Source organism: Myotis lucifugus, unplaced genomic scaffold (genome assembly GCF_000147115.1).
Source record: "Myotis lucifugus unplaced genomic scaffold, Myoluc2.0 scaffold_365, whole genome shotgun sequence".
NCBI lineage: Eukaryota > Metazoa > Chordata > Mammalia > Chiroptera > Vespertilionidae > Myotis > Myotis lucifugus.
Genome location: NW_005871413.1, coordinates 593,028 through 615,784, shown reverse-complemented (window position 1 = coordinate 615,784; position 22,757 = coordinate 593,028). Strand labels below are relative to the sequence as shown.

General features: G+C 39.8%; 1 protein-coding gene across 1 annotated transcript; it reads right to left on the bottom strand.

The window, feature by feature from the left end:
* Positions 1–13,392: 13,392 nt before the first annotated feature.
* Positions 13,393–15,752, bottom strand: LOC111828439 (zinc finger protein 836-like). The gene is given in 5 exon segments (XM_023764981.1): positions 13,393–13,738; positions 13,740–13,871; positions 13,873–14,100; positions 14,316–14,665; positions 14,667–15,752. Coding segments are annotated over 5 exon segments (1,866 nt in total). The 5' UTR covers positions 15,636–15,752; the 3' UTR covers positions 13,393–13,551.
* Between the last annotated feature and the right edge of the window lie 7,005 nt (positions 15,753–22,757).

The following is a 22,757-nucleotide window of genomic DNA, read 5'->3' as shown; positions in this document are numbered from 1 at the left end:
TTTCTGTTTGTAAGTTATAGTCTTTCAATTGTGTGTGTTCTGAGAGTGAATTTTGAAATGAATGCCTTTAATTTAGTAGTCCCTATAATCTAGATAATGGGCTATTGACCATAATGTACAATGTCTCCTGTTAGTATTCCTTATATTTGGGATACAAAATAATTTCAAAATCAATATTTAAAAGTTATAACAGCCAAAACCGGTTTGGCTCAGTGGATAGAGCGTTGGCCTGCGGACTGAAAGGTCCCAGGTTCGATTCTGGTCAAGGGCATGTACCTGGGTTGTGGGCACATCCCCAGTGGGAAATGTGCAGGAGGCAGCTGATCGATGTTTCTCTCTCATGGATGTTTCTGACTCTCTGTCTCTCTCCCTTCCTCTCTGTAAAAAATCAATAAAATATATTAAAAAATGTTATAACAATAATAACTGTTATCACTTTATTTAGTCTCATCACCATTTTTTAATTTTGATTATTTTACAGTATTTTCATGAATATAGATATTCCCTAGAGATTTTTGAAACTTTATTTACTTTCAAGACATGACCTGTGTAGAAACCTGTAATTTACAGTAATCACACCAGAGGATTATGTTTAACCTATATAAGTATTAAATCACTTTAGGCCAATCAAATATCAACCCTCAGTATTGCCACCCAAAGCCAGAAAACACACCACATATAACTAAGAGACGAATACCTAAAGACCAACCCATTCTACAAAAACAGTGAAAGGCTTCTACACTGAAATGACACTATGCTAAAGAAAGCAGATACAAATAAATTGAGACATTCCTTAATATTCTGTGTTCTACAGAATAAATAGATTACCTATCAAATTTCCAAGGCAATGCTGGCTGCAGACAGCCAAAGAGATGTGAGACAGCCAAAACACTTCAAATATAGAAAAGTTGGAAGATTCATTTTACCCTGAAAAACATTTTACAAAGCAAGAGTAACCAAGTGGGTGTGATCCTGTTTTAAAACAGATCCATACATCAATGGAACGGAGGGGAATGCCCTGACAGAAACCCTGATGAAGCCTTCCCTGCATCAAACAGGAACCTTCTCTGTGAGAGAGTATACAATCCACAGGAACAAATACAACCTCCAGAAATGATCTGTTAAAAAAGTGATCTCCAAATTTCACACATTCCTGTGGATTTCCTCCTTAAAATTTAACATGGAATGAAACACTCTCTGGCAGTGATGTCTGCTTGTCAACATCCCTCTCCATTCCCAATGATAAAGTTTGGAAGTCAGTGACTCACAAATTTCGCTTCAAATCTATATATATAAAAGCCTAAGTGACCATTATGACTGGTTGACCTAAGGAACAGTCACCATGATGTGAACTGACCACCATGGGCCAGACACTCAATGCAGAATCTGCCCCCTGGTGGTCAGTGTGTTCCCACAGCCAGCCTCCTGCAGTCCCTCCCCCTGCCTGGGCAAGATGGCCCTGATCAGTCCCGATCACCGCCAGGCCACGGACCCCACCTGAGTACGAATTGTGCACAGGGCATCTAGTATATTATAAGAGCATTCAGAAAGATTTCCAGGTGTGTTGGAAAATAACAGTTGCAGAGGGTTATGTCAGGAGCTAATTTGCCCCAACCTTCCCCTGGGCCATGCGTGCAGATGTTGATAGTGAGGCTGAAGCAACTCTGTAGGAAATGGGATCTCAGGGAAGGGCTGGAGGTGGGGAGGGGCTTGAACCCAGGAACATGAGTGCAATTGGAATTCATGTAAGCACTTTAAAAATATATATATTTTATTGATTTTTTACAGAGAGGAAGGGAGAGAGATAGAGAGTTAGAAACATCGATGAGAGAGAAACATCGATCAGCTGCCTCCTGCATATCTCCTACTGGGGATGTGCCCGCAACCAAGGTACATGCCCTTGACCGGAATTGAACCTGGGACCCTTGAGTCCGCAGGCTGACGCTCTATCCGCTGAGCCAAACCGGTTAGGGCTAAAGTTTTTTTAAAAAATTAAATTTAGAGAGGAAGGGAGAGATGGAGAGAAACATCCATGTGCAAGACAAACATCCATTGGTTACTTCCAAAAGCGCTCTGAACAGCTCTGGGATCGCATCCACAATCCGACATTTGCAAGTCCAGGAATCAAACCCGCAACCTTTTGGTGGAGGGCACTACAGGCAAACAAATGAGCCAAATGGGACAGGGTTAGAAAGACCTTCAAGATAAACTTCCTTACATGGTGATATATTTGTCAGTCATATCTCATACAATATAATTTCAAATTTATCATATGTCCCTTCAAAGAGAATCTACAGCTCAGCAGGTGTTTCTCAATGGTTAGAGTGTCGTCCCTCCCATTAGAAGGTCACAGATTTGATTCCCAGTCAGGTCTGGAACCTGGGTGGAAGGTTTGGTCTCCAGCCTGCCCTGTGTGCCTGAGGAAGGCAACCAATTGATGTGTCTCTCTCATATCAATGTTTCTCTCTCTCTACCCACTGTCCCTCCCACTCTCTCTAAGATCAATGGTAATAATATGCTTGGATAAGGATTTTAAAGAGAACCTACATTCACTTTTTCGGGTATTGTATTGATTTCAGAGAGGAAGGGAGAGAGAAAGAAACATCAATGATGAGAGAGAATCAATGTTGCACCTACTCCTGCATGCCTCCTATTGAGGATTGAAGGGGAAACCTGGGCATGTGCCCTGACCAGGAATGTAATCAGACCTCCTGGTTCATAGGTCAATGCTCATCCTCTAAATAACACTGGACAGGCCAGATAGTTTACTTTTTACAATTATAACCTATTTTGTTGACCCCCCTACCCCCAATTTTTTGTTTTCTATTTCTCAAGTATCTGTCACGTATGGATAACAAACTTGTCAAATATATACACTGAAAAGGATATTGGAATATATTTTTAGCTCACAAATCATTAATCCTGGCCCTAGCTGGTGTCACTCAGTGGATACATCATTGGCTCTTGGACAGAGGGTCCTGGCTTTGATTCCGGTAAAGGGGATGTACCTACCTTGCAGGCTGGACCCCTGGTCCATATAGGAGGCTACCAATAGAGGTGTCTCTCTCACACTGACGTTAATCTCTGTGTCTGTCCCCCTTCCTTTCACTTTCTCTAAAATTCAATGGAAAAATAGCTTCAGGTGAGGATTCACAACAAAAAGATTCATTAATTTTGTCCTAGCCAAGGAGTAACTTTGCTGGTTGGAGTGCCCTCTCAATGTGCCAGGATTCTGAGTTTGAGCCCATGTTGTGGCACATCCAGGGCTCAAAAATAAACAAGGGATCATTTTGTGTGGTGGTACATTCTCTGTAATGTAACCCCATAAAGGAGTAAAACTTGATCAAATATCCAATAATTACATCTCCCTCTATACCCACAATAATTTTCACCACAATATGTTAGTGAACATCCAGTATGAAGTATGTTTCAGTGAGAAAGATTTCACCTATAGACAAACAGCAGGCCATTCTCTGTGTAGTGAATAGATATGAGTGGGAGTAAGCTGAGTCCTGGGAGCTTTGCTTTTTTTGTTTTGTTTGTGTGGTTTTTTTGTCCTATAGCAATGTATCTCCAAAATATTCAATTCATCTCAGCATAACCATTTATTTATGCCAGATGGCATGGCTCAGTGGTAGAGCATAGAACTATGAACCAGGAAGTCAGGGTTCCATTCCTGGTCAGGGAATATGCCCCAGTTGAGGGCTCTATGCCCAGTTTGAGGTATGCAGAAGGCAGGAGATCCATGATTCACTCTCATCATTGATGTTTCTGTCTCTTCCTTTCCCTTCCTCTCTGCATTCAATAAAAAATTTTTAAAAATTAAAAAAATATATAAAAATAATAAAACTGTAACATAGTAAAATAAAAATACTTTAAATTTTTCAAAACTCAAATTATTTCTGAGAAAACCAGGAGGACTTGTATTTGAAATAAGCTTTTACAAATGGCTGTGGAACATACAGATGAGATCTGGTTGATGCAAAATCTACCAGCTCCATCTTCAGAATTTTCACACTCAACAGAATAATGAATATTAACTTGTATATTTTAAGTTTTAAATTCTATTTTATTTCAAGGGTTTAAATTATGCTAGTAAACATTTGAAAGCTAGTTTTACTGTTTGCTTTTATGTTCACATAATGAAATGAACATACTTACTACACGTCTCTCCATGAGGCAGTAACATGGAACTCAGCCACAGGCTTTGGTGAGGTGATCACTTTGAGGGGTGTCTATTCACACATGGACTGGAGCCTGCAAGTAGGCTCTGCACCTGAGTTCCTCAAACTTTTTAAACATGGGGCCAGTTCACTGTCCCTCAGACCATTGGAGGGCCGGACTATAGTTAAAAAATAAAACTATGAACAAATTCCTATGCACACTGTGGAAGCAAAAGCACCCGGCGGGCCGGAAAATGTTTTCGGCGGGCTGCATGTGGCCCGCGGACCGTAATTTGAGGATGCCTGCTCTGGACTATCATCCAGGTTGGTCACTAAAAATTGCTTAGGTGTCCCAACTGGATGGATGCCATGGCAGCTCTACAGAAACCAGGAAATAAGAGATTACATATGTAGTGATATATTAATGTGCACAAATACACAGGAACCTATGGAGGGAAAATGCTGATAGAAGAAACAGCCTTGGCCTTATGTAAACAGCATATGTTAAGGGTCTTGTTCTCCTATCCATTCAGCTACCCTGTGTCTTCTGGTTGAAGCAGTTAAATCATTTATATTGTACGTCATTATTGATAGGTAGTTATTGGCATTTTCAAATTAATTCAATCATAGGAGGGAACTTTAACTTCCCATTGACATTAAGGGATAGATTTCCCAGACAAATAAATCAGTAAGAAAAAAGTGATCTTAAATGAATCATTAGACAAGATGAATTTTACATGCCTTTTTAAAAAATTCAAATTCGTTATTGTTTCAAGTATTATATTATGTCTCCCATTTCCCCCTTAACCTCTCCTCACCCGCCCCAGGATTTGCTATGTTTACCGCAGAGATTATCAACCGGAGTGTCACACGGGCAAACTGGTGTGCTGCAAGAATTTTTAGAACAAGCAACACCTGGCTGCTTAGTCAACAGCACAGACTACATTACCCAAAGATTGCTGAATAAAATAGGTGACAACAGCCAACACAATAATAGCTGTGTGGTGTGCATGGATCAAAATCAGACTTTTTTCTGTAGATTGGTAAAATACATACTTTGATGGACCACTGAATTTCAGTAACTAGTTCATGTGTGCCCTGAGATAAAAAGATTGAAATCTCAGATTTAGAACTTTCCACTCCAAAGCAGAATATGCATTCTGAACAAAATGAAGACAGAATGCCATCTAACCCAAGGGACAGGGTCTGCTTCATCTATTTTCCTAATGGCCATCTGAAGAAAAAAAAAATCTTATGTGTATTTTGTATCAATAAACCTCCTCAACATTGCTCACTAAAGTATGAGAATATGAAACTACTGTCTAGACAGGATTGAATTCTTTGAATGATCTAGATTTCATAGTACTAGGTGTACCGGTTAATAATGCAAATTTTTTCAATAGACGGAGTTACACATATGTTGATATATATGCGATTTGATATGTATGGTATCATACATATGTATGGTATCATACATATCAAATCACTATTTGAACTCTATCACGTGCCTGGTGATAGAGTTCGGGTACATGTAGTTGAGTGAGGCTGAAACTCACGAGAATGCTGTAAACAAAGTGATCACGCCCCTACTTTGCCTCGTGCCATCTGCTATAAAATAAAGACACAGCTTGTGGGAGCTGGCCTTGTCTCCTCTTCAGGGAGCAGCGTCCCCCCGAGACCCAGCTTTCATTCTCTTGTGTGTCTTTCCTTAATCCTTTCACACCCCGCCCCCCACTCAGAGACACCCTTGGCCGTGCTGGCATGGCACAGTCCACAGTGCTGTACCTTATAAACTGTGGACTTTTCAATGCATTTAGAGTGTACAACGTCCTCAATCCACAAGCAAAAATGAAGTATAAACAGTTTCTGCTATCGGTGGCGAGAGACTGGATAACGGATGACAATAATGAAGGCTCTCCAGAACTAGAGACAAATCTGTCCAGCCCTTCCCCTGGGGGTCCAAGGAGAGCACCTCGTAAAGATCCACCCAAAAGGTTGTCAGGTGATATGAAGCAGCATGAACCTACGTGTATTCTAGTGAGTGGAAAGAAAAAATTTCCTATGAGAGCATGCAGAGTTTGTGCTGCCCATGGAAAAAGGAGCGAATCTAGACACTTATGTAAATTTTGTTTGGTCCCTCTTCATAGAGGAAAATGTTTTACGCAGTACCATTCGTTAAAAAAGTACTAGGAACTTTAATTGTTTAATTAATGCGGTCCCTGGCGTATGTCTTAGAGATTACTTTTTTGTTTTTTGCTTTTCTTTTTTTAAAAAATTAAATCTTTACTGTTCAGATTATTACAGTTGTTCCTCTTTTTCCCCCATGGCTCCCCTCTACCTGGTTCCCCTTCCACTCTCCGCCCTCAAACCACCCCCCCACCCCCCCACTGTCCTCATTCATAGGTGGATGTTGGTACACTTGAAGCTGACCCAGAGGCTCCTTACATTATCTTCGTATTTTTGGATTCTTTTTCATCTTGCTTTTCCGGTTGGGTGTTTTTTTGCTTCTTTGTATTTCAAATCTTTGACTTGATTCTTGCGATCCTCTGTTCTGCTGTTGGGAGTCTCTATAATATTCTTTATTTCAGTAAGTGTATGCTTAATTTCTAGTTGGTCCTTTATCACAACGCCGAGGGTCTTAATAGATTTCTTGAGGGTCTCATTAAGTTTGGCACTTTCTAGAAAATTCTTGAAAAACCTTAAAAGTGTGGTTTTGAACTCTATATCCAGTAGTTTGCTTTCCTCCATTTCTGTCATTTGTATCCTTTTTCTTTGTCTCGGCATTTTTTATGCTTCGCTGTGTCGATAGAGTGGCTTTCTGTGCTAAGTGTCCTATAGGGCCCAGTGGCTCAGCCTCCCCAATTACCTGAGGTAGACACTCTTGGTGCAACCCCTTGTGGGCTTTGTGCACAGTCTTCTTGTAGTTAAGCCTTGATTGTTGTAGGTAAAACTGGGGGGAATTGACCTCCAGGCCAATTGGCTGTGAGAATCAGCTGTTTCTGCAGTGGGAGAACTGGCTCCTGGATCTCTAAGGAGGTGCTAATCTAGCCTCTGCCTGAGGCTACTCAGCAGAAGCCAGTTGTGAAGCAATACAAGTTGCCCTGGTGCCTTAGGCCAGCTGCAGTTTGTTAAGTAATTTTCAGATTATAAAGGGCCAGGCCTTTCATATGCAAAAGCCTCAGTGCATGGCTTGGGCGGGGTCCCAGGGGATCAACAGGAAGGAGCGAGCAGTTATGGCTGCTCTCAGTCCTGCTCTCAGAGGCCCCACTTCTCAGTGTCCCGGCAATTGCTGGGAGCAACTCCGAGAGAAAGCTGCCCTCGAGTTCCAACCAATGCCAGAGAGTCCCGTTTTTCCTGTATGAATCTGGGTCCCCAGAGACTCACCCGGAACTGGAGCACAGAGCTTGAGACTCCCTCCTGATTGAAAAAGACAACCGTGTCCTCAGCCACCAGCCCTCTCCACATGCACCTCCGCACCTTTGTATTTTATTTCAGCACCGCACCTCCTCTGAGTCTCTGTATGCTTTTCTCTCCTTCTAGTTGTAGAATTTCCACTCAGCCAGCCTTCCTGTGGTTCTGGATGATGTCTTGGTTTCTGTCTGTCTTAGAGATTTCTATGGGGTACTCAATGAGTTAAAAGATCTTGCCTAGAGAGGAACGAGGTCACACGCTAGTGCACCCTGTCTTCTAGCTGCCTAGAGACACACCGCAGCAGTTCTCTCCAGCAACATTCAGACTAACTGTGAAACTTGTCAGGAAAATGCTGGGGCTGTTCAGGAAGAATAAGATCCCTCGAAGCCAGCTGCTGAATGAGTTTATGGACAGTGCAAAAGCATCCAAGAGTCCTGCCCAGGCCATTGAGATAGTGAAGCGGGCGAGTGCCTTCAGCTTGCCTGTTTGTGAGGGCCTCACACAGAGAGTGATGGCTGACTTTGCACTCAGCCAGGAGCAAAAGGAAGCCCTGGGACACTTGCCGGCCTGTGACAGCAGCATTGACAGCGACAGTGACATCAGTGGAGGCAAATAAAAGTGGGCCAGTCAGGAAGCTGTGGCCTAGCATGGGATGTCAACCTTTAACCAGGATATGAAATAAACCAGAATATAGGTTTGGTGAACTTTGAAATACAGTTGCTACAACACTAACCTAAAAAAAAAAAAAGATCTTGCCTGGGAAATATTGAACCACCTGCTGTATACACTAGACCAGGGGTGGGCAAAATTTTTGTGAGTGTGTGTGAAAACCAGCAAAATCTCTGACTCAAAATTCTTTTGTGTGCCAAACCTAATTTTTTGAGAACATGTTATGCCTATTTGATATCTCTTAAAGTGTATGTATGTGAAGAACCTTGAGGAAATAATAAAATTTATTCGAGCGACAAAAACACAGTATATGATGATGAAAAATACATTTTTTTAATATATATTTTATTGATTTTTTACAGAGAGGAAGGGAGAGGGATAGAGAGTTAGAAACATCGATCAGCTGCCTCCTGCACACCTCCTACTGGAGATGTGCCCGCAACCAAGGTACATGCCCTTGACCGGAATCGAACCTGGGACCTTTCAGTCCACAGGCCGACGCTCTATCCACTGAGCCAAACTGGTTAGGGCAAAATACATTTATTTTTTAATGTATACATGTACACTGATAGTCCGAGAGAAAACTTTATGACTCTGTTTGATATAATTAGTGGGACCTTCAGAGGTATGTAAAAGCTACTACTTTCATCCGTCAGGCTACTCCTATTACGAGTCTTAACAAAATTCATCACTGAGAACAAAGATTCACAAGAGTATGTGGATGAAAACATGGAGAGTAACGCTGTTGCAAAGTTTTTTAAAGAGAAAATTTTCTGGAATGGCATTCCAAGTCCTGAATAGTTCGTAAACACTTCTCTCTGGTACTCCTGTCTCTAATTGCTTTTTTTTAATGATTTCCAAGTCAACTCTAAGGTCAATAAATTTCTGCTTCCAAATTGAGCTACTCTGAAACACAATCAACTGCATTTCAAAGTCAGCCATGTCTATCCATGAAAACATTTCTAAGTTTAGTTCCTCCAGTTTCATGCTGTCCGGAAATCTCATGAGCTTTGCTGGCTCTTCCAGTTCTCTGAATTACGCAAATCTAGAGAGCTGCTCGATAGTTGACTCGATGATGTTTAACCCTTTGCGGTCCAATTTTAGTTTTGGAATTCAAACAGTCTGGTCCAAATTAATTGACGGGATTCAATGTTGAAGTTAACTGTCTCACTTGACCTCAGCTTGAGGTTGGACCTGCTCCTAGCACCTGGTCTGGCGAGTCAGCCTCCATGTTGGACCGAAAAGGGTTAAAAACAGCTTTTGAAGGCTTTGACAGTCTGTTCTGTCATCTTTTGGGAGGTCTTTGATGTGCCTCTTGAGGTTTGGGAAATAACTAAATCGCTCACCATCCCCATCCCTCTTAAAGACTTCCAGTTTCTTTTCAAAAGCCTTTATGTAACCAAACATAATATCAAGTGTCTTGTCAGTTCCTTGTAATTTAACATTTAAGTCATTCAAATGTTCAAAAAAATTGTAAAGGAAAGATTATAAGAGAGGGTATCGCAAGCCAGCAAAAGTTACTGGCATGCCATATTTGGCACACGTGCCAGGGGTTGCCCACCCCTGAACTAGACCTTGCTCTTTCAGATTACCACTTTTCTGATAGATGGCACATGCACTTTCTGAGCAGCACTTCAAAACGTACAAAGTGGAAAATTGAGTCTCTGAATGGTTTGCCTCAAAACAAGGAAAGTTCTATTGGTATGGTATCCCCAAATTCCCTGAAAGATGGGGAAAATCAGTAGCTCACAATGGACATTACCTTGAGTAAAGCACTTCTGCTATTTCTCTTGAAATTGTCGTGTTTTCTTTGATTACAAAATCCACATTAACTGGTACAATTAGTATGTCCTGTAACGGAACAAATTCATAAAGCCCCTGGTTCAGATGAATCTTAGTCATAAAATATCATCACATACATATCCTTACGAATGCTCCATGGGTATGTCAGAAAGTATAGTAGAAGAATATTGAACATCTTGTTTCTGCAATGACTTTGTCCTTTAGGTGGGCACATGCATAGAGTTAGAAATAAGGTGAGCCCACAAATTCAGGGGTCCTGGAAGAACACAAAACATACTCGGGAGCCAGGCAGCAAGGCAAACATCTTTACTTCTACATAGAAGGTGCACACACATCGTCTGGAAGCAGATGCAAACCAAACAGGTGGTGTGCTCAACTGTATAATCCCTGACGCAGGTGACCTGTCCTTTGCTCTTGATTGGAGCTCAGGCACAGTCTTTCGAGACTGGCTAATTCAAAGGGAGAGGTTGGCCTTTGCTGTTTCAAGATGGCAGCGCCCAGGGGAGCTGCAAGCCACGTGGCCAGCTGGCAGCTGCCAAGTCACGCTTTACAAAATGGCAGCTGTCGAAACTGTTCTTTGAAAAGATGACTTGTTTATACTCACAAATGGAACTGATGTTTACCACCTTGTAAATTCAGCCCTGGACACTGGACAGTAACTGTGCAGCTTTCATTTCAATCTCTGCTTACCTGCTATCCCTGGAATGTATAGTGATGGCTTCAAAAACTCTAGGGACAGATAAAGCCAATGGACATACCTCTGGTCAGGCTGTGAATATTAAAAAAAACAACTTTGCATCCAAAATAACAAAAGGTTTGAACTGCAAAGCATCCATGGTATCTGTGGTTCCTCTAGAAATGACAAACATTAGGCTACATTCAAGAGAGAATAGATTCTCTCATCATTTATGTTTCTATCTCGCTCCCTCTCCCTTTCTCTCTAAAATAATTAAAAAACATATTTAAAAAAGTGAGAATAAAACCAGTATAACATGGGTTAATTACCCCAATAAAGAAGTTAATGGGCTGAAACTGGTTTGGCTCAGTGGATAGAGCGTCAGCCTGGGGCCTGAAAGGTCCCAGGTTCGATTCCGGTCAAGGCATGTACCTGGGTTGTGGGCACATCCCCTGTAGGAGGTGTGCAGGAGGCAGCTGATCGATGTTTCTCTCTCATAGATGTTTCTAACTATCTCTCTCCCTTCCTCTCTGTAAAAAATCAATAAAATATATTTAAAAAAAAGTTAACGAGATAACAATGAGAAATTCTTAAGGTTTCCAATGAAAATCAGGACAAGAAAAATCATTCCAATTACAAAGTACACAGATGCCAATTTGTGGTATTCCAAAACTTCATATTCATATTAAAAACTATAGGTGTCAGCATGAGAACCCCAAACATGGGCTATCTACTTCATGAATATCAAGCAAAATATTCGCCACATTCTGATGTCAGTCACTGCATTGTAAATTCCAAACTACTGAGTGGAAGGTACAGAGACTTGAAAGGCTGATGAGGGACAGGAAGCTTTACATGCTGTAGTTCCACCACTGCCAAAGGAATGGCAGCTTAGAAGACAAAGTGAAAAACCAGAGGAACTGGGAATGAGAAATGAAAGAAATAGAATTAATTTTTCTGAGTTCAGTTAGCAATGCAGCCTGAGAAAGGTGTCCTCTCTCCAGGTTCAGAGTTCATGCTGATTCTGCATCCTGGGTACAACAACGTCACTGGTATTGCAATATACCTCTTAATTATGGAAAATCTATTACACAGACAGCACTGTCCTGAAGGTAGGTCTGGCCACCTAAATGTCACAACCACAAATTGACATGCTCTCAAAAAGTTTTCAGCTCAACACAGTGGCACAGAAAAGGAAGTAACTTTGAAGACATAATTTACAAAACTCGAGAACTATTTTAAAAGATTTATTCAATAGGATTATTCTCTAATAGAAGAAAATAGTGTCCCTTACCATGTACACAATATTCCATGAGAAAGTACACAAGTAAAGTCCATATAGTATACAACAGCTCACAGATCTTTAAGGCAGAAACAATCAACCCCATAATTTCACACATACACCAGGAATAAAACACAGCAGCACCGAGTGATATGGGAACAGAATCACAATATTTCCTTTTCAAAATACTTCAAATGATTTCAATATAAATAACACTCTAAGTAACTGTAATATGGAAACATCAATTCCTTTGATATATTCAAGTATACCAATATTTACTAACTACATTTAAAGTTTAAAATACACTGGGTGTACTAATTTAGAGCAATTCCTGAAAGGCATTTTGGCTACCTATCCAGTGTGAATTCATTGATGCTTTAAAATTCATAATCAATTACATACTTGGGTAACGTTTTTATATATTTAAAATCTGTTAAGGCATAAGTTACTTGGAGTTTTATAAACTGTACATTTTAAACAAAAGTCCTTCCTCCTATATCATGAATGTAGAATTTCTACCCAATTGCAATCCCTGATAAGACTGGGGCTGTACGCCAAAACCGGTTTGGCTCAGTGGATAGAGCGTCAGCCTGCGAACTGAAAGGTCCCAAGTTCGATTCCGGTCAAGGGCATGTACCTTGGTTGCGGGCATATCCCCGGTGGGGGATGTGCAGGAGGCAGCTGGTCGATGTTTCTAACTCTCTATCTCTCTCCCTTCCTCTCTGTGAAAAATCAATAAAATATATTTAAAAAAAAAAAAGACTGGGGCTGTAGGTCCAACTATATGATTTCCCACATTCTTTAGTTTTAAAGTTTCCCCCTAGAATAAATACCAATGTGAGGAATAAGCTACAGATGCTGATGAAAGACTTTAGGACACTGTTTAAATTTGTATTGTTTCTCCCAAGTATGAATTCTCATGTCAGGTAAGGTTTGCACAGTGAGGAAGCTTTGTCACATTCTTTATATCTGCTGGACTTCAATCCAGTAATAATGATATGTTGTATGAGATATAAATGAGGATATACACTTTGAGATATGCCTGATAATTTGTAAGACCTTGTTTTATCATTCTCAATGTAGCTTCAACCATTGAAGCCTAGATCCTTAAATGAAAACTTAAATTACTGCTGTGTTTCTTTAGAATGATTCATAAAATGTTGAGTAGGTTAGACCACAGGTTAAAGGCTTTCTCACATTTTCAATAGTATAAGGCTTTCCACCATTGTAAAATCTCTGATGTTCAGTAAATTTTTAGCAGTGAGTAAAGGCTGCAGCCCAAAGTATACATTTGCAATGACTTTCTTTAGTATAAAGTCTCTCAGGTACAATAAGAGATGAATGCCTTTTAAAGTTTTGGTCTACATTTTTTACATTCATAAGGCTTTGTCCCAGTATCCATTCTGTGATGTTCAGTAAGTTCTCACAGCTGGTCAAGGACTTATAACACTCCACACATCTGTAAGACTTCTATCATGTATGATCTCTGCTGTACAATAAGGCAGGAACCCTGAGAAAATGCTGTTACATTCTCAACATTTATAAAGCTACACTCTTTGGTGAACACTCTGATGAAAATTAAAGGATGAGGACTGCCTAAAGGCTTTGCCACATTCGTTACATTTATAAGGCTTCTCTCCAGTATGAACTCTCTGGTGGTAAGTCAGTTTTGATGAGGTAGTGAAGGATTTGCCACATTGTCTACATGTATAAGGCTTCTCTCCACTGTGAACTCTGATGCTTAGTAAGTTCTGAGGAGCTTCCAAAGGATTTGCCACATTCTTTACATTTATGAGGCTTCTCTCCAGTGTGAACTCTCTGATGAGAAGCAAGGGAAGAAGAGGTGCCAAAGGATTTTCCAGTCTCTGCATATGTAAGTCTTCTCACCAGTATGAATTCTCTGATGACGCTTAAGAGATGAGTAATAGGTAAAAGCTTTGCCACATTCATTACATTTATAAGGCTTCTGTCCAGTATGAATTCTCTGATGCTTAGCAAAGTATGAGATATCACGAACGTCTTTGCCACATTCATTACACTTATAAGGCTTCTCGCCAGTATGAGTTCTCTGATGTGTAGTGAGGTGTGAGAACCGTCTAAAGCAGGGGTGGGCAAATTTTTTGACTCGAGGGCCCCAATGGGTTCTTAAACTGGACCGGAGGGCCGGAACAAAAGCATGGATGGAGTGTTTGTGTGAACTAATATAAATTCAAAGTAAACATCATTACATAAAAGGGTACGGTCTTTTTTTTTTTTTTTTTTGGTTTTATTCATTTCAAAGGGCCGGATTCGGCCCGCAGGCCGTAGTTACCCCCCGGCTGGTCTAAAGGCTTTGACATATTCTGTACACTTATAAGGCTTCTCTCCAGTATGAATACTGTGATGACGATTAAGGGATGAGTAATGGGTAAAGGCTTTGCCACATTCATGACATTTATAAGGCTTTTCTCCAGTATGAATTCTCTGATGGTGACTAAGGGATAAAGCCAAACTGAATCCTTTGTCACATTCTCTACATTTGAAAGACTTATCACCAGTAAGAACTATCTGATGTTGATTAAGGGATCCAGACTCGCTAAAGGCTTTGCCACATTCTCTACATTTATAAGGGTTCTCTCCAGTATGAACTCTCTGATGTCTATTAAGAGCGGAGGAATCGCTTAAAGGCTTTGCCAGATTCTCCACAATTATAAGGCTTTTCTCCAGTATGAACTCTCTGATGAGTAGTAAGGTGTGAGATCCGTCCAAAGGCTATGCCACATTCTCTACATTTCTAAGGCTTCTCTTCACTATGAACTCTCTGATGCGTAGTAAGGTTTGAGATCTGTCTAAAGGCTTTGCCACATTCTCTACATTTATAAGGCTTCTCTCCAGTATGAACTCTCTGATGCCTAGTAAGGTGTGAGCGCTGTCTAAAGGCTTTGCCACATTCTCTACATTTGTAAGGCTTCTCTCCAGTATGAACTCTCTGATGCTTAGTACGGGATGAAGTTTCGCTGAAGGCTTTGCCACATTCTCTACATTTATACGGCTTCTCTCCAGTATGAACTCTCTGATGCTTAGTACAGGATGAAGTTTCGCTGAAGGCTTTGCCACATTCTCTACATTTATACGGCTTCTCTCCTGTGTGAACTCTCTGATGGTTAGTAAGGTTTGATAAATCAGTGAAGGCTTTGCCACATTCTCTACATTTATAACGCTTCTCTCTTGTATGAATTCTCTGATGTCTATTCAGAGCAGAGGGATCGCTAAAGGCTTTGCTACATTCTCCACAATTATAAGGCTTCTCTTCACTATGAACGCTCTGATGTGTAGTAAGCTGTGAGAACAGTCTAAAGGCTTTGCCACATTCTCTACATTTATAAGGCTTCTCTCCTGTATGAATTCTCCGATGTCTATTAAAAGCGGAGGAATAGCTAAAGGCTTTGCCACATTCTCCACATTTATACGGCTTCTCTCCTGTGTGAACTCTCTGATGGTTAGTAAGTGTTGATAAAGCAGTGAAGGCTTTGCCACATTCTCTACATTTATACGGCTTCTCTCCACTATGAACTCTCTGATGAATACTAAGTTTTGAGGGCCAGCTAAAAGTTTTGTCACATTCTGAACATTTATAAAACTTTTCTCCCATGTGATTTCTATGATGTTGAGTATGTCCTGAGGACTGACTAACGGCTTTTCCATTTTCCCTGAGTTTGTAAAATTTTGCAATAGTATGAATTCTTCCCTTATGTACAATAAGAGATGAATGACATCTAACCGCTTTGCCACATGCTTTACATTTGTAAGGCTTCAGTCCAGTATGAATTTTCTGATGTACCATACAACCTGAAGGGCAATTAGATGTTTTACTAGAATCTTTACATCTATAAGGTTTTTTTCCACTATGGATTTTTTCCACTTTATTTGTATTGACTATTTGACTGGAGATTATACCGCAATGATTCCATTTGTAAGCTTCCTTCCTAGTATGAATATTCTCTTCTTCAGTGTAATTTGATGACTGATAAAAAGACAGGACAAATTGACTTCCTTTGTGTGTCTTCTCCACAATAGGAATAACCTCATGTATTTTGTGATTGGACTTTGGGTCACAGACTCTTCCACTTTCATAATGGTCCTCTGCAAGTTCACTTCTCCAATGATTAAGATATGACTCTCGCTTAAAACTTTTCCAATGTTCATTCCATTGATAACTTCTGTCTCCATTATGTGTACTCTGGTAGTAATGAGAGATAGATAGGCTTTTACTGACAGTTTTAATTTCATTAAACATGTACACTGTTCCATAAGAATCATTTCATGATACTCACTAAACCAAGATGGTTGTATAACAAAAGCTCTCCTAATTTATTAAAATAATACACAAAATTAAATACAAAATAATAATTATCAGATGAAGAAGAATGAATCCTTTTTTAAAAGATTGCCAGCCCTAACCAGTTTGGCACAGTGGATAGAGTGTCGGCCTGCGGACTGTCGGGTCCCAGGTTCAATTCCGGTCAAGAGCATGTACCTTGATTGTGGGCACAACCTCAGTAGGGGGTGTGCAATAGGCAGCTGATTGATGTTTCCCTCTCATCGATGTTTCTAACTCTCTATCCCTCTCCCTTTCTCTCTGAAAAAAAAATCAATAAAATAAATTAACAACAACAAAAAAGATTGTCAAATTGGCCAGCAAGCATGGTTCAATGGCTGAGTCTCAAAGTTTGAACCAGAAGGACGGTTCCATGCCCCATCAGGGCACAAGCCCCAGGCTCACAATCAGTCTCCAGTGTGAGGAATGCAGGAGGCAGCCAGTCAATGATTCTCTCTCATCACTGATGTTTGCCTCTCTCTCTTCATCTCCCTGCCTCGCTGAATTAAAAAAAATATAATGAATAAAAATAATAATGAAAGCACTAGCTGAATTGGCTCAGTGGATAGAGCTTTGGCAAGTAGACTGAAGGAACCTGGGTTTGATTCCAGTCAAGGGCATAGGCTCAGGTTACGGACGCCATCCTTCTTGAGGGGCATGTAGGAGGCATGCAATCAATGATACTCATCATTGATGTTACCATCTCTCTCCCTCTCCCTTCCTCTTTGGATTCAATGAAAATATATTTAAAAGTGATAATAATAATAAGAATGATTGCCCAATTGAGCATATTTAAATTTTATAGGTACGTTAGAAATCTCTACATTTAAGAAATGATTTCATGAAAGTTTAATCTCACCCTACATCTTACAAAATTCAAATGATTATTTACACTGCAGACTATGTGAATTCCTACACTGCATCACATTAAAAGGAGTTTTGAATATTCACGTGCAGAAACACACTGATCTGCCAATGGAACTGACTTTAAAATGGAAAGTTTCCCAAATGCATAATATACTTGACCTCTTTAGGTAACAACAATTTTATTATAACTGTTACAGATTAGTTCTGTTTGTATTAATAACTTCTGTTCTTGTCACTTTCTTCCTCAAATACCAAGACTTTCATTAAGTGTAGATCATCAAAGTGACACCTTTCATATCTTACCAATATGATTTCAGAGAATAAATCTTGTATTCCGGTATTTGGCATAAAGGCCTGGTCATCTTCAGATGACATAGCTGAAAGAAAACAAATTTTCAGTTTGACAATTAGGTGAGTGCACTTTGAAGTTACCAGCAAGTATTGACCAAACGACATTTTTGAATATTCCAAGAGCCAGTGAACGATTCAAGGAAAGCTCAAGATAGGTACAATGAGGAAAACAAACATCAAAGAGGGGCAAAGTGTTACTTACATTTGCTGATCATACCTGCTCCAACCCCATAAAACACAATGGCAATATTATAAAAACACTCCCAATTCACAGTTTCTTTGCTGGAGAGAGATGAGGGGAGTGTGTGTTCAATGATCTCCATGTTCTGAAGCATCTTGAATAACAAGTGGCTGTTGTGCATGATACAGAGTGCGAATAGAATGGAGGTACAAGGTGAGTGCCCTATAGTGGCAGCTACAAATGAGAAATTGTTCGAGCACCACAAAGACTGTGATACTGAAGATGTATATCAGGCATGACAGATACAGTGGGTCTGAGAAAGAAACAGACAACATTTCCAACTGGGAAATTAAACAGCCGAACCAAGAACAGAGATCTTGAAAACAGTATTGACTGAAAGTAGAATATGTTCCACAGATGGCTGGTAGTTTTCTCTTATAGAAAGCATGTTCAAAAGCCTGCTACTTTACAATTCAGGAATCTCAACAAAAGATATCAGTCATGAAAAGAAAAGAAAAAAACAGAAAAAGTGTACCATCCAAAAATCAAAATAAATGTAATCAAACTGGTACTACATTAATGGAAATATATTAATTACCTCAAAAAGAATGGAAAAATCACCAAAATAGTATGTAATAAAAAAATATATATATAATGAGAAAATAGTTTATAAATACCACACCAAAAGGGGAAATTGAAATACATAATACCTGAATTAAAAAATATACTAGAATCATGAATGAAAGACGTGATAAACTCAGAACATCAAAGAATTTCCCTGGCAGTGGTGGCTTAGCGTTGAGCTTCAATCTATGAACTAGGAGGTCATGGTCTGGTTCCACATCAGGGCACAGGCCTGAGTTGAAGGCTCGATCCCCCATCATACAGGAAGCAGCCGATCGATGATTCTCTCTCTTCACTGATGTTTCTCTCTCTCTCTCTCTCTCTCTCTCTCCCTCTCCCCCTCTCCTTTCCTCTCTGAAATCAATAAAGATACATTTTAAAAATAGTAATTAAATAATCAAAGAATTTGCGGACAGCAATCAAGGCTTTAAGATAGTGTAAGGAGCCTCTGGGACAGCTTCAAACATACCAACATCAGAATTATAGGGGTGCCAGAAGATGAGAGAGCAAGATATTGAAAACCTATTTGAAGAAATTATGACAGAAACCTTCCCCCAGCTGGTGAAAGAAATAGACTTACAGGTCCAAGAAGCGCAGAGAACCCCAAATAAAAGGAATCCCAAGAGGACCACACCAAGACACATCATAATTAAAATGCCAAGAGCAAAAGACAAAGAGAGAATCTTAAAAGCAGCAAGAGAAAGAAACTCAGTTACCTACAAGGGAGCACCCATACGTCTGTCAGCTGATTTCTCAACAGAAACTTTGCAGGCCAGAAGGGAGTGGAAGAAATATTCAAAGTGATGAATACCAAGAACCTACAACCAAGATGACTTTATCCAGCAAAGCTATCATTCAGAATTGAAGATCAGATAAAGAGCTTCACAGATAAGGAAAAGCTAAAGGAGTTCATCACCACCAAACCAGTATTATATGAAATGCTGAAAGGTATCCTTTAAGAAGAGGAAGAAGAAGAAAAAGGTAAAGATACAAATTATGAACAACAAACATGCATCTATCAACAAGTGAATCTAAGAATCAAGTGAATAAATAATCTGATGTACAGAATGAACTGATGATTATAATAGAATCAGGGACATAGAAAGGGAATGGACTGACTATTCTTGGGGGGGAAAAGGGAGTGGGAGAGGCGGGAAGAGACTGGACAAAAATCGAGCACCTATGGATGAGGACATTGGGAGGGGAGTGAGGGCAGAGGGTGGGGTGGGAACTGGGAGGAGGGGAGTTATGGGAGGAAAAAGAGGAACAAATGTAATAATCTGAACAATAAAGATCTAATTTAAAAAAAGGGGAAAAAAGAATGTCTTTGATAATGCAATAAAATAATTTTATTAAATCTGAAAAATAGTAATTAAATAATCAAAGAATTTGTACATAAATCATTAAAATTTTAATTCACTAACATTTTGACTCAGAGAAGCAAACAAACACGTGGAAATGTGAAGAGAATTTAAGGAACTCCTAAGATACTAAGAAATAGACCACCAAGGGGACCCCATAGAGACAGAATAGTAAAAAGGAGAAGGTAGCGTATATAAAAAATTAATTAAGATCCTGACAATTAGAGAAGGCGACATACAAATGCAAGCAGCTCAGTGAATTCTATGTGGAATGAACATAAACATGAGAACAAATAAAAAACAATGAAAATATTAAGGATCCCAGAATAATATCTAAAAACATAAAAAATAATTCCTCATGGAAAAGACAGCTTCTCTAAGATCATTAGGGGGTTTCTAAGCCAAAAAATATTGTGGGGAAATAGAGCATGATATAAAACTTGGAACTGATAAATGAACATAAACCATCCAACAAGAATATTGAGCCCTAAGCAGTTTGGCTTAGTGGATAGAGCGTCGGCCTGAGGACTGAAGGGTCCCAGTTTCGATTCCGGTCAAGGGCATGTACCTTGGTTGAGGAACATCCCCAGTGGGAGCTGTGCAGGAGGCAGCTGATCGATGTTTCTCTCTCATCGATGTTTCTGGATCTCTATCTCTCTCCCTTCCTCTCCGTAAAAAAACAATAAAAAATATATTTTTTTAAAAAAGAATATTGAGCCGAAACCGGTTTGGCTCAGTGGATAGAGCGTCGGCCTGCGGACTGAAAGGTCCCAGGTTCGATTCCGGTCAAGGGCATGTACTTGGGTTGCGGCTGATCGATGTTTCTAGCTCTGTATCTCTCTCCCTTCTTCTCTGTAAAAAATCAATAAAATATATTAAACAAACAAAAAAAGAATATTGAGAGAACAGATGGTAAACAATGGAGAGGAAAAAACGTTTCCAGCTCCAAAACTTTCTCATTAGACCATCTCATTATTAGACCTGCCCTATAACAAGTCTTTTAGAAATATACTTCTGGAGGTAATTTTAAAATGATACACAACACTAACATATGAACATATAAAGATACCATGTATGTGAAAATGTACAGAAATATGAAAATTTGTGGTGTTCTATTAAAGAAACACATATCACTTTGATTTCTACTGGAACTTCAGAAATTAAAAGGAACTGTCCGACCTGAGTGGCTCGGTAGTTAAGCGTTTATCTATGAACCAGGAGGACACAGGTTGATTTCTGGTCAGGGCACATGCCTATATTGTGGGCTCCTTCCCCACATGGGGTGTACAGGAGGCGGTCAATCAATGATATATTTTTTAAAAAAGCATTTTTAAAAAATAAAAGGGATAAAATCTTAAATCGCTTCTCTTAGACAAACAACATTAAAGATAATGTCCTATCAACTTATGTGGGTTCATGGGTAAAAATGGCAACCAGCAGAGATTTTGTATGAAATTGAGACTATGGATTAAGGTACATTGTTATAATTTTTTTAAAAATATATTTTATTGATTTTTTACAGAGAGGAAGAGAGAGAGATAGAGAGTTAGAAACATCGATGAGAGAGAAACATCGATCAGCTGCCTCCTGCACACCACCTACTGGGGATGTGCCTGCAACCAAGGTACATGCCCTTGACTGGAATCGAACCTGGGACCTTTCAGTCCGCAGGCGGACGCTCTATCCACTGAGCAAACCGGTTTCGGCACATTGTTATAAATTAAGATCTACAAGAAATCTAATGAGACCCTAGCAAGACCCTAGGCGTTGTGATAAAGGACCAACTAGAAATTAAGCATACACTTACTGAAATAAAGAATATTATAGAGACTCCCAACAGCAGAACAGAGGATCGCAAGAATCAAGTCAACGATTTGAAATACGAAGAAGCAAAAAACACCCAACCAGAAAAGCAAAATGAAAAAAGAATACAAAAATATAAAGATAGTATAAGGAGCCTCTGGGACAGCTTCAAGCGTACCACCATCCGAATTATAGGAGTGCCAGAAGATGAGAGAGCAAGATATTGAAAACCTATTTGAAGAAATAATGACAGAAAACTTCCCCTACCTGGTGAAAGAAATAGACTTACAAGTCCAGGAAGGGCAGAGAACCCCAAACAAAAGGAATCCAAAGAGGACCACACCAAGACACATCATAATTAAAATGCCAAGAGCAAAAGACAAAGAGAGAATCTTAAAAGCAGCAAGAGAAAGAAACTCAGTTACCTACAAGGGAGCACCCATACGTCTGTCAGCTGATTTCTCAACAGAAACTTTGCAGGCCAGAAGGGAGTGGCAAGAAATATTCAAAGTGATGAATACCAAGAACCTACAACCAAGATGACTTTATCCAGCAAAGCTATCATTCAGAACTGAAGGTCAGATAAAGAGCTTCACAGATAAGAAAAAGCTAAAGGAGTTCATCACCACCAAACCAGTATTATATGAAATGCTGAAAGGTATCCTTTAAGAAGAGGAAGAAGAAAAAGGTAAAGATACAAATTATGAACAACAAATACACATCTATCAACAAGTGAATCTGAAAATCAAGTGAATAATCTGATTAACAGAATGAACTGGTGATTATAATAGAATCAGGGGCATAGAAAGGGAATGGACTGGCTATTCTTGGGGGGGAAAGGGGTGAGGGAGATGCGGGAAGAGACTGGGGCAAAAATTGTGCACCTATGGAAGAGGACAGTGGATGGGGAGTAAGGGAGGAGGGTGGGGTGGGAACTGGGTGGAGGGGAGATATGGGCGGAAAAAAAGAGGAACAAATGTAATAATGTGAACAATAACGATTTAATTAATTTAAAAAAAAAGGGCCTACATAGACATTCTCCTGAAAAAGAACTATGAACAAATTCCTATGCCACTGCACATATCTTATTTTGAAGTAAAAAAACGGAACGGGAACAAATACAATATTTGTATTTGCATGTGGCCCGCGGGCCGTAGTTTGAGGACCCTTACTAGGACCAGTAACGACCAAGAAAACTTGCATTCAGTG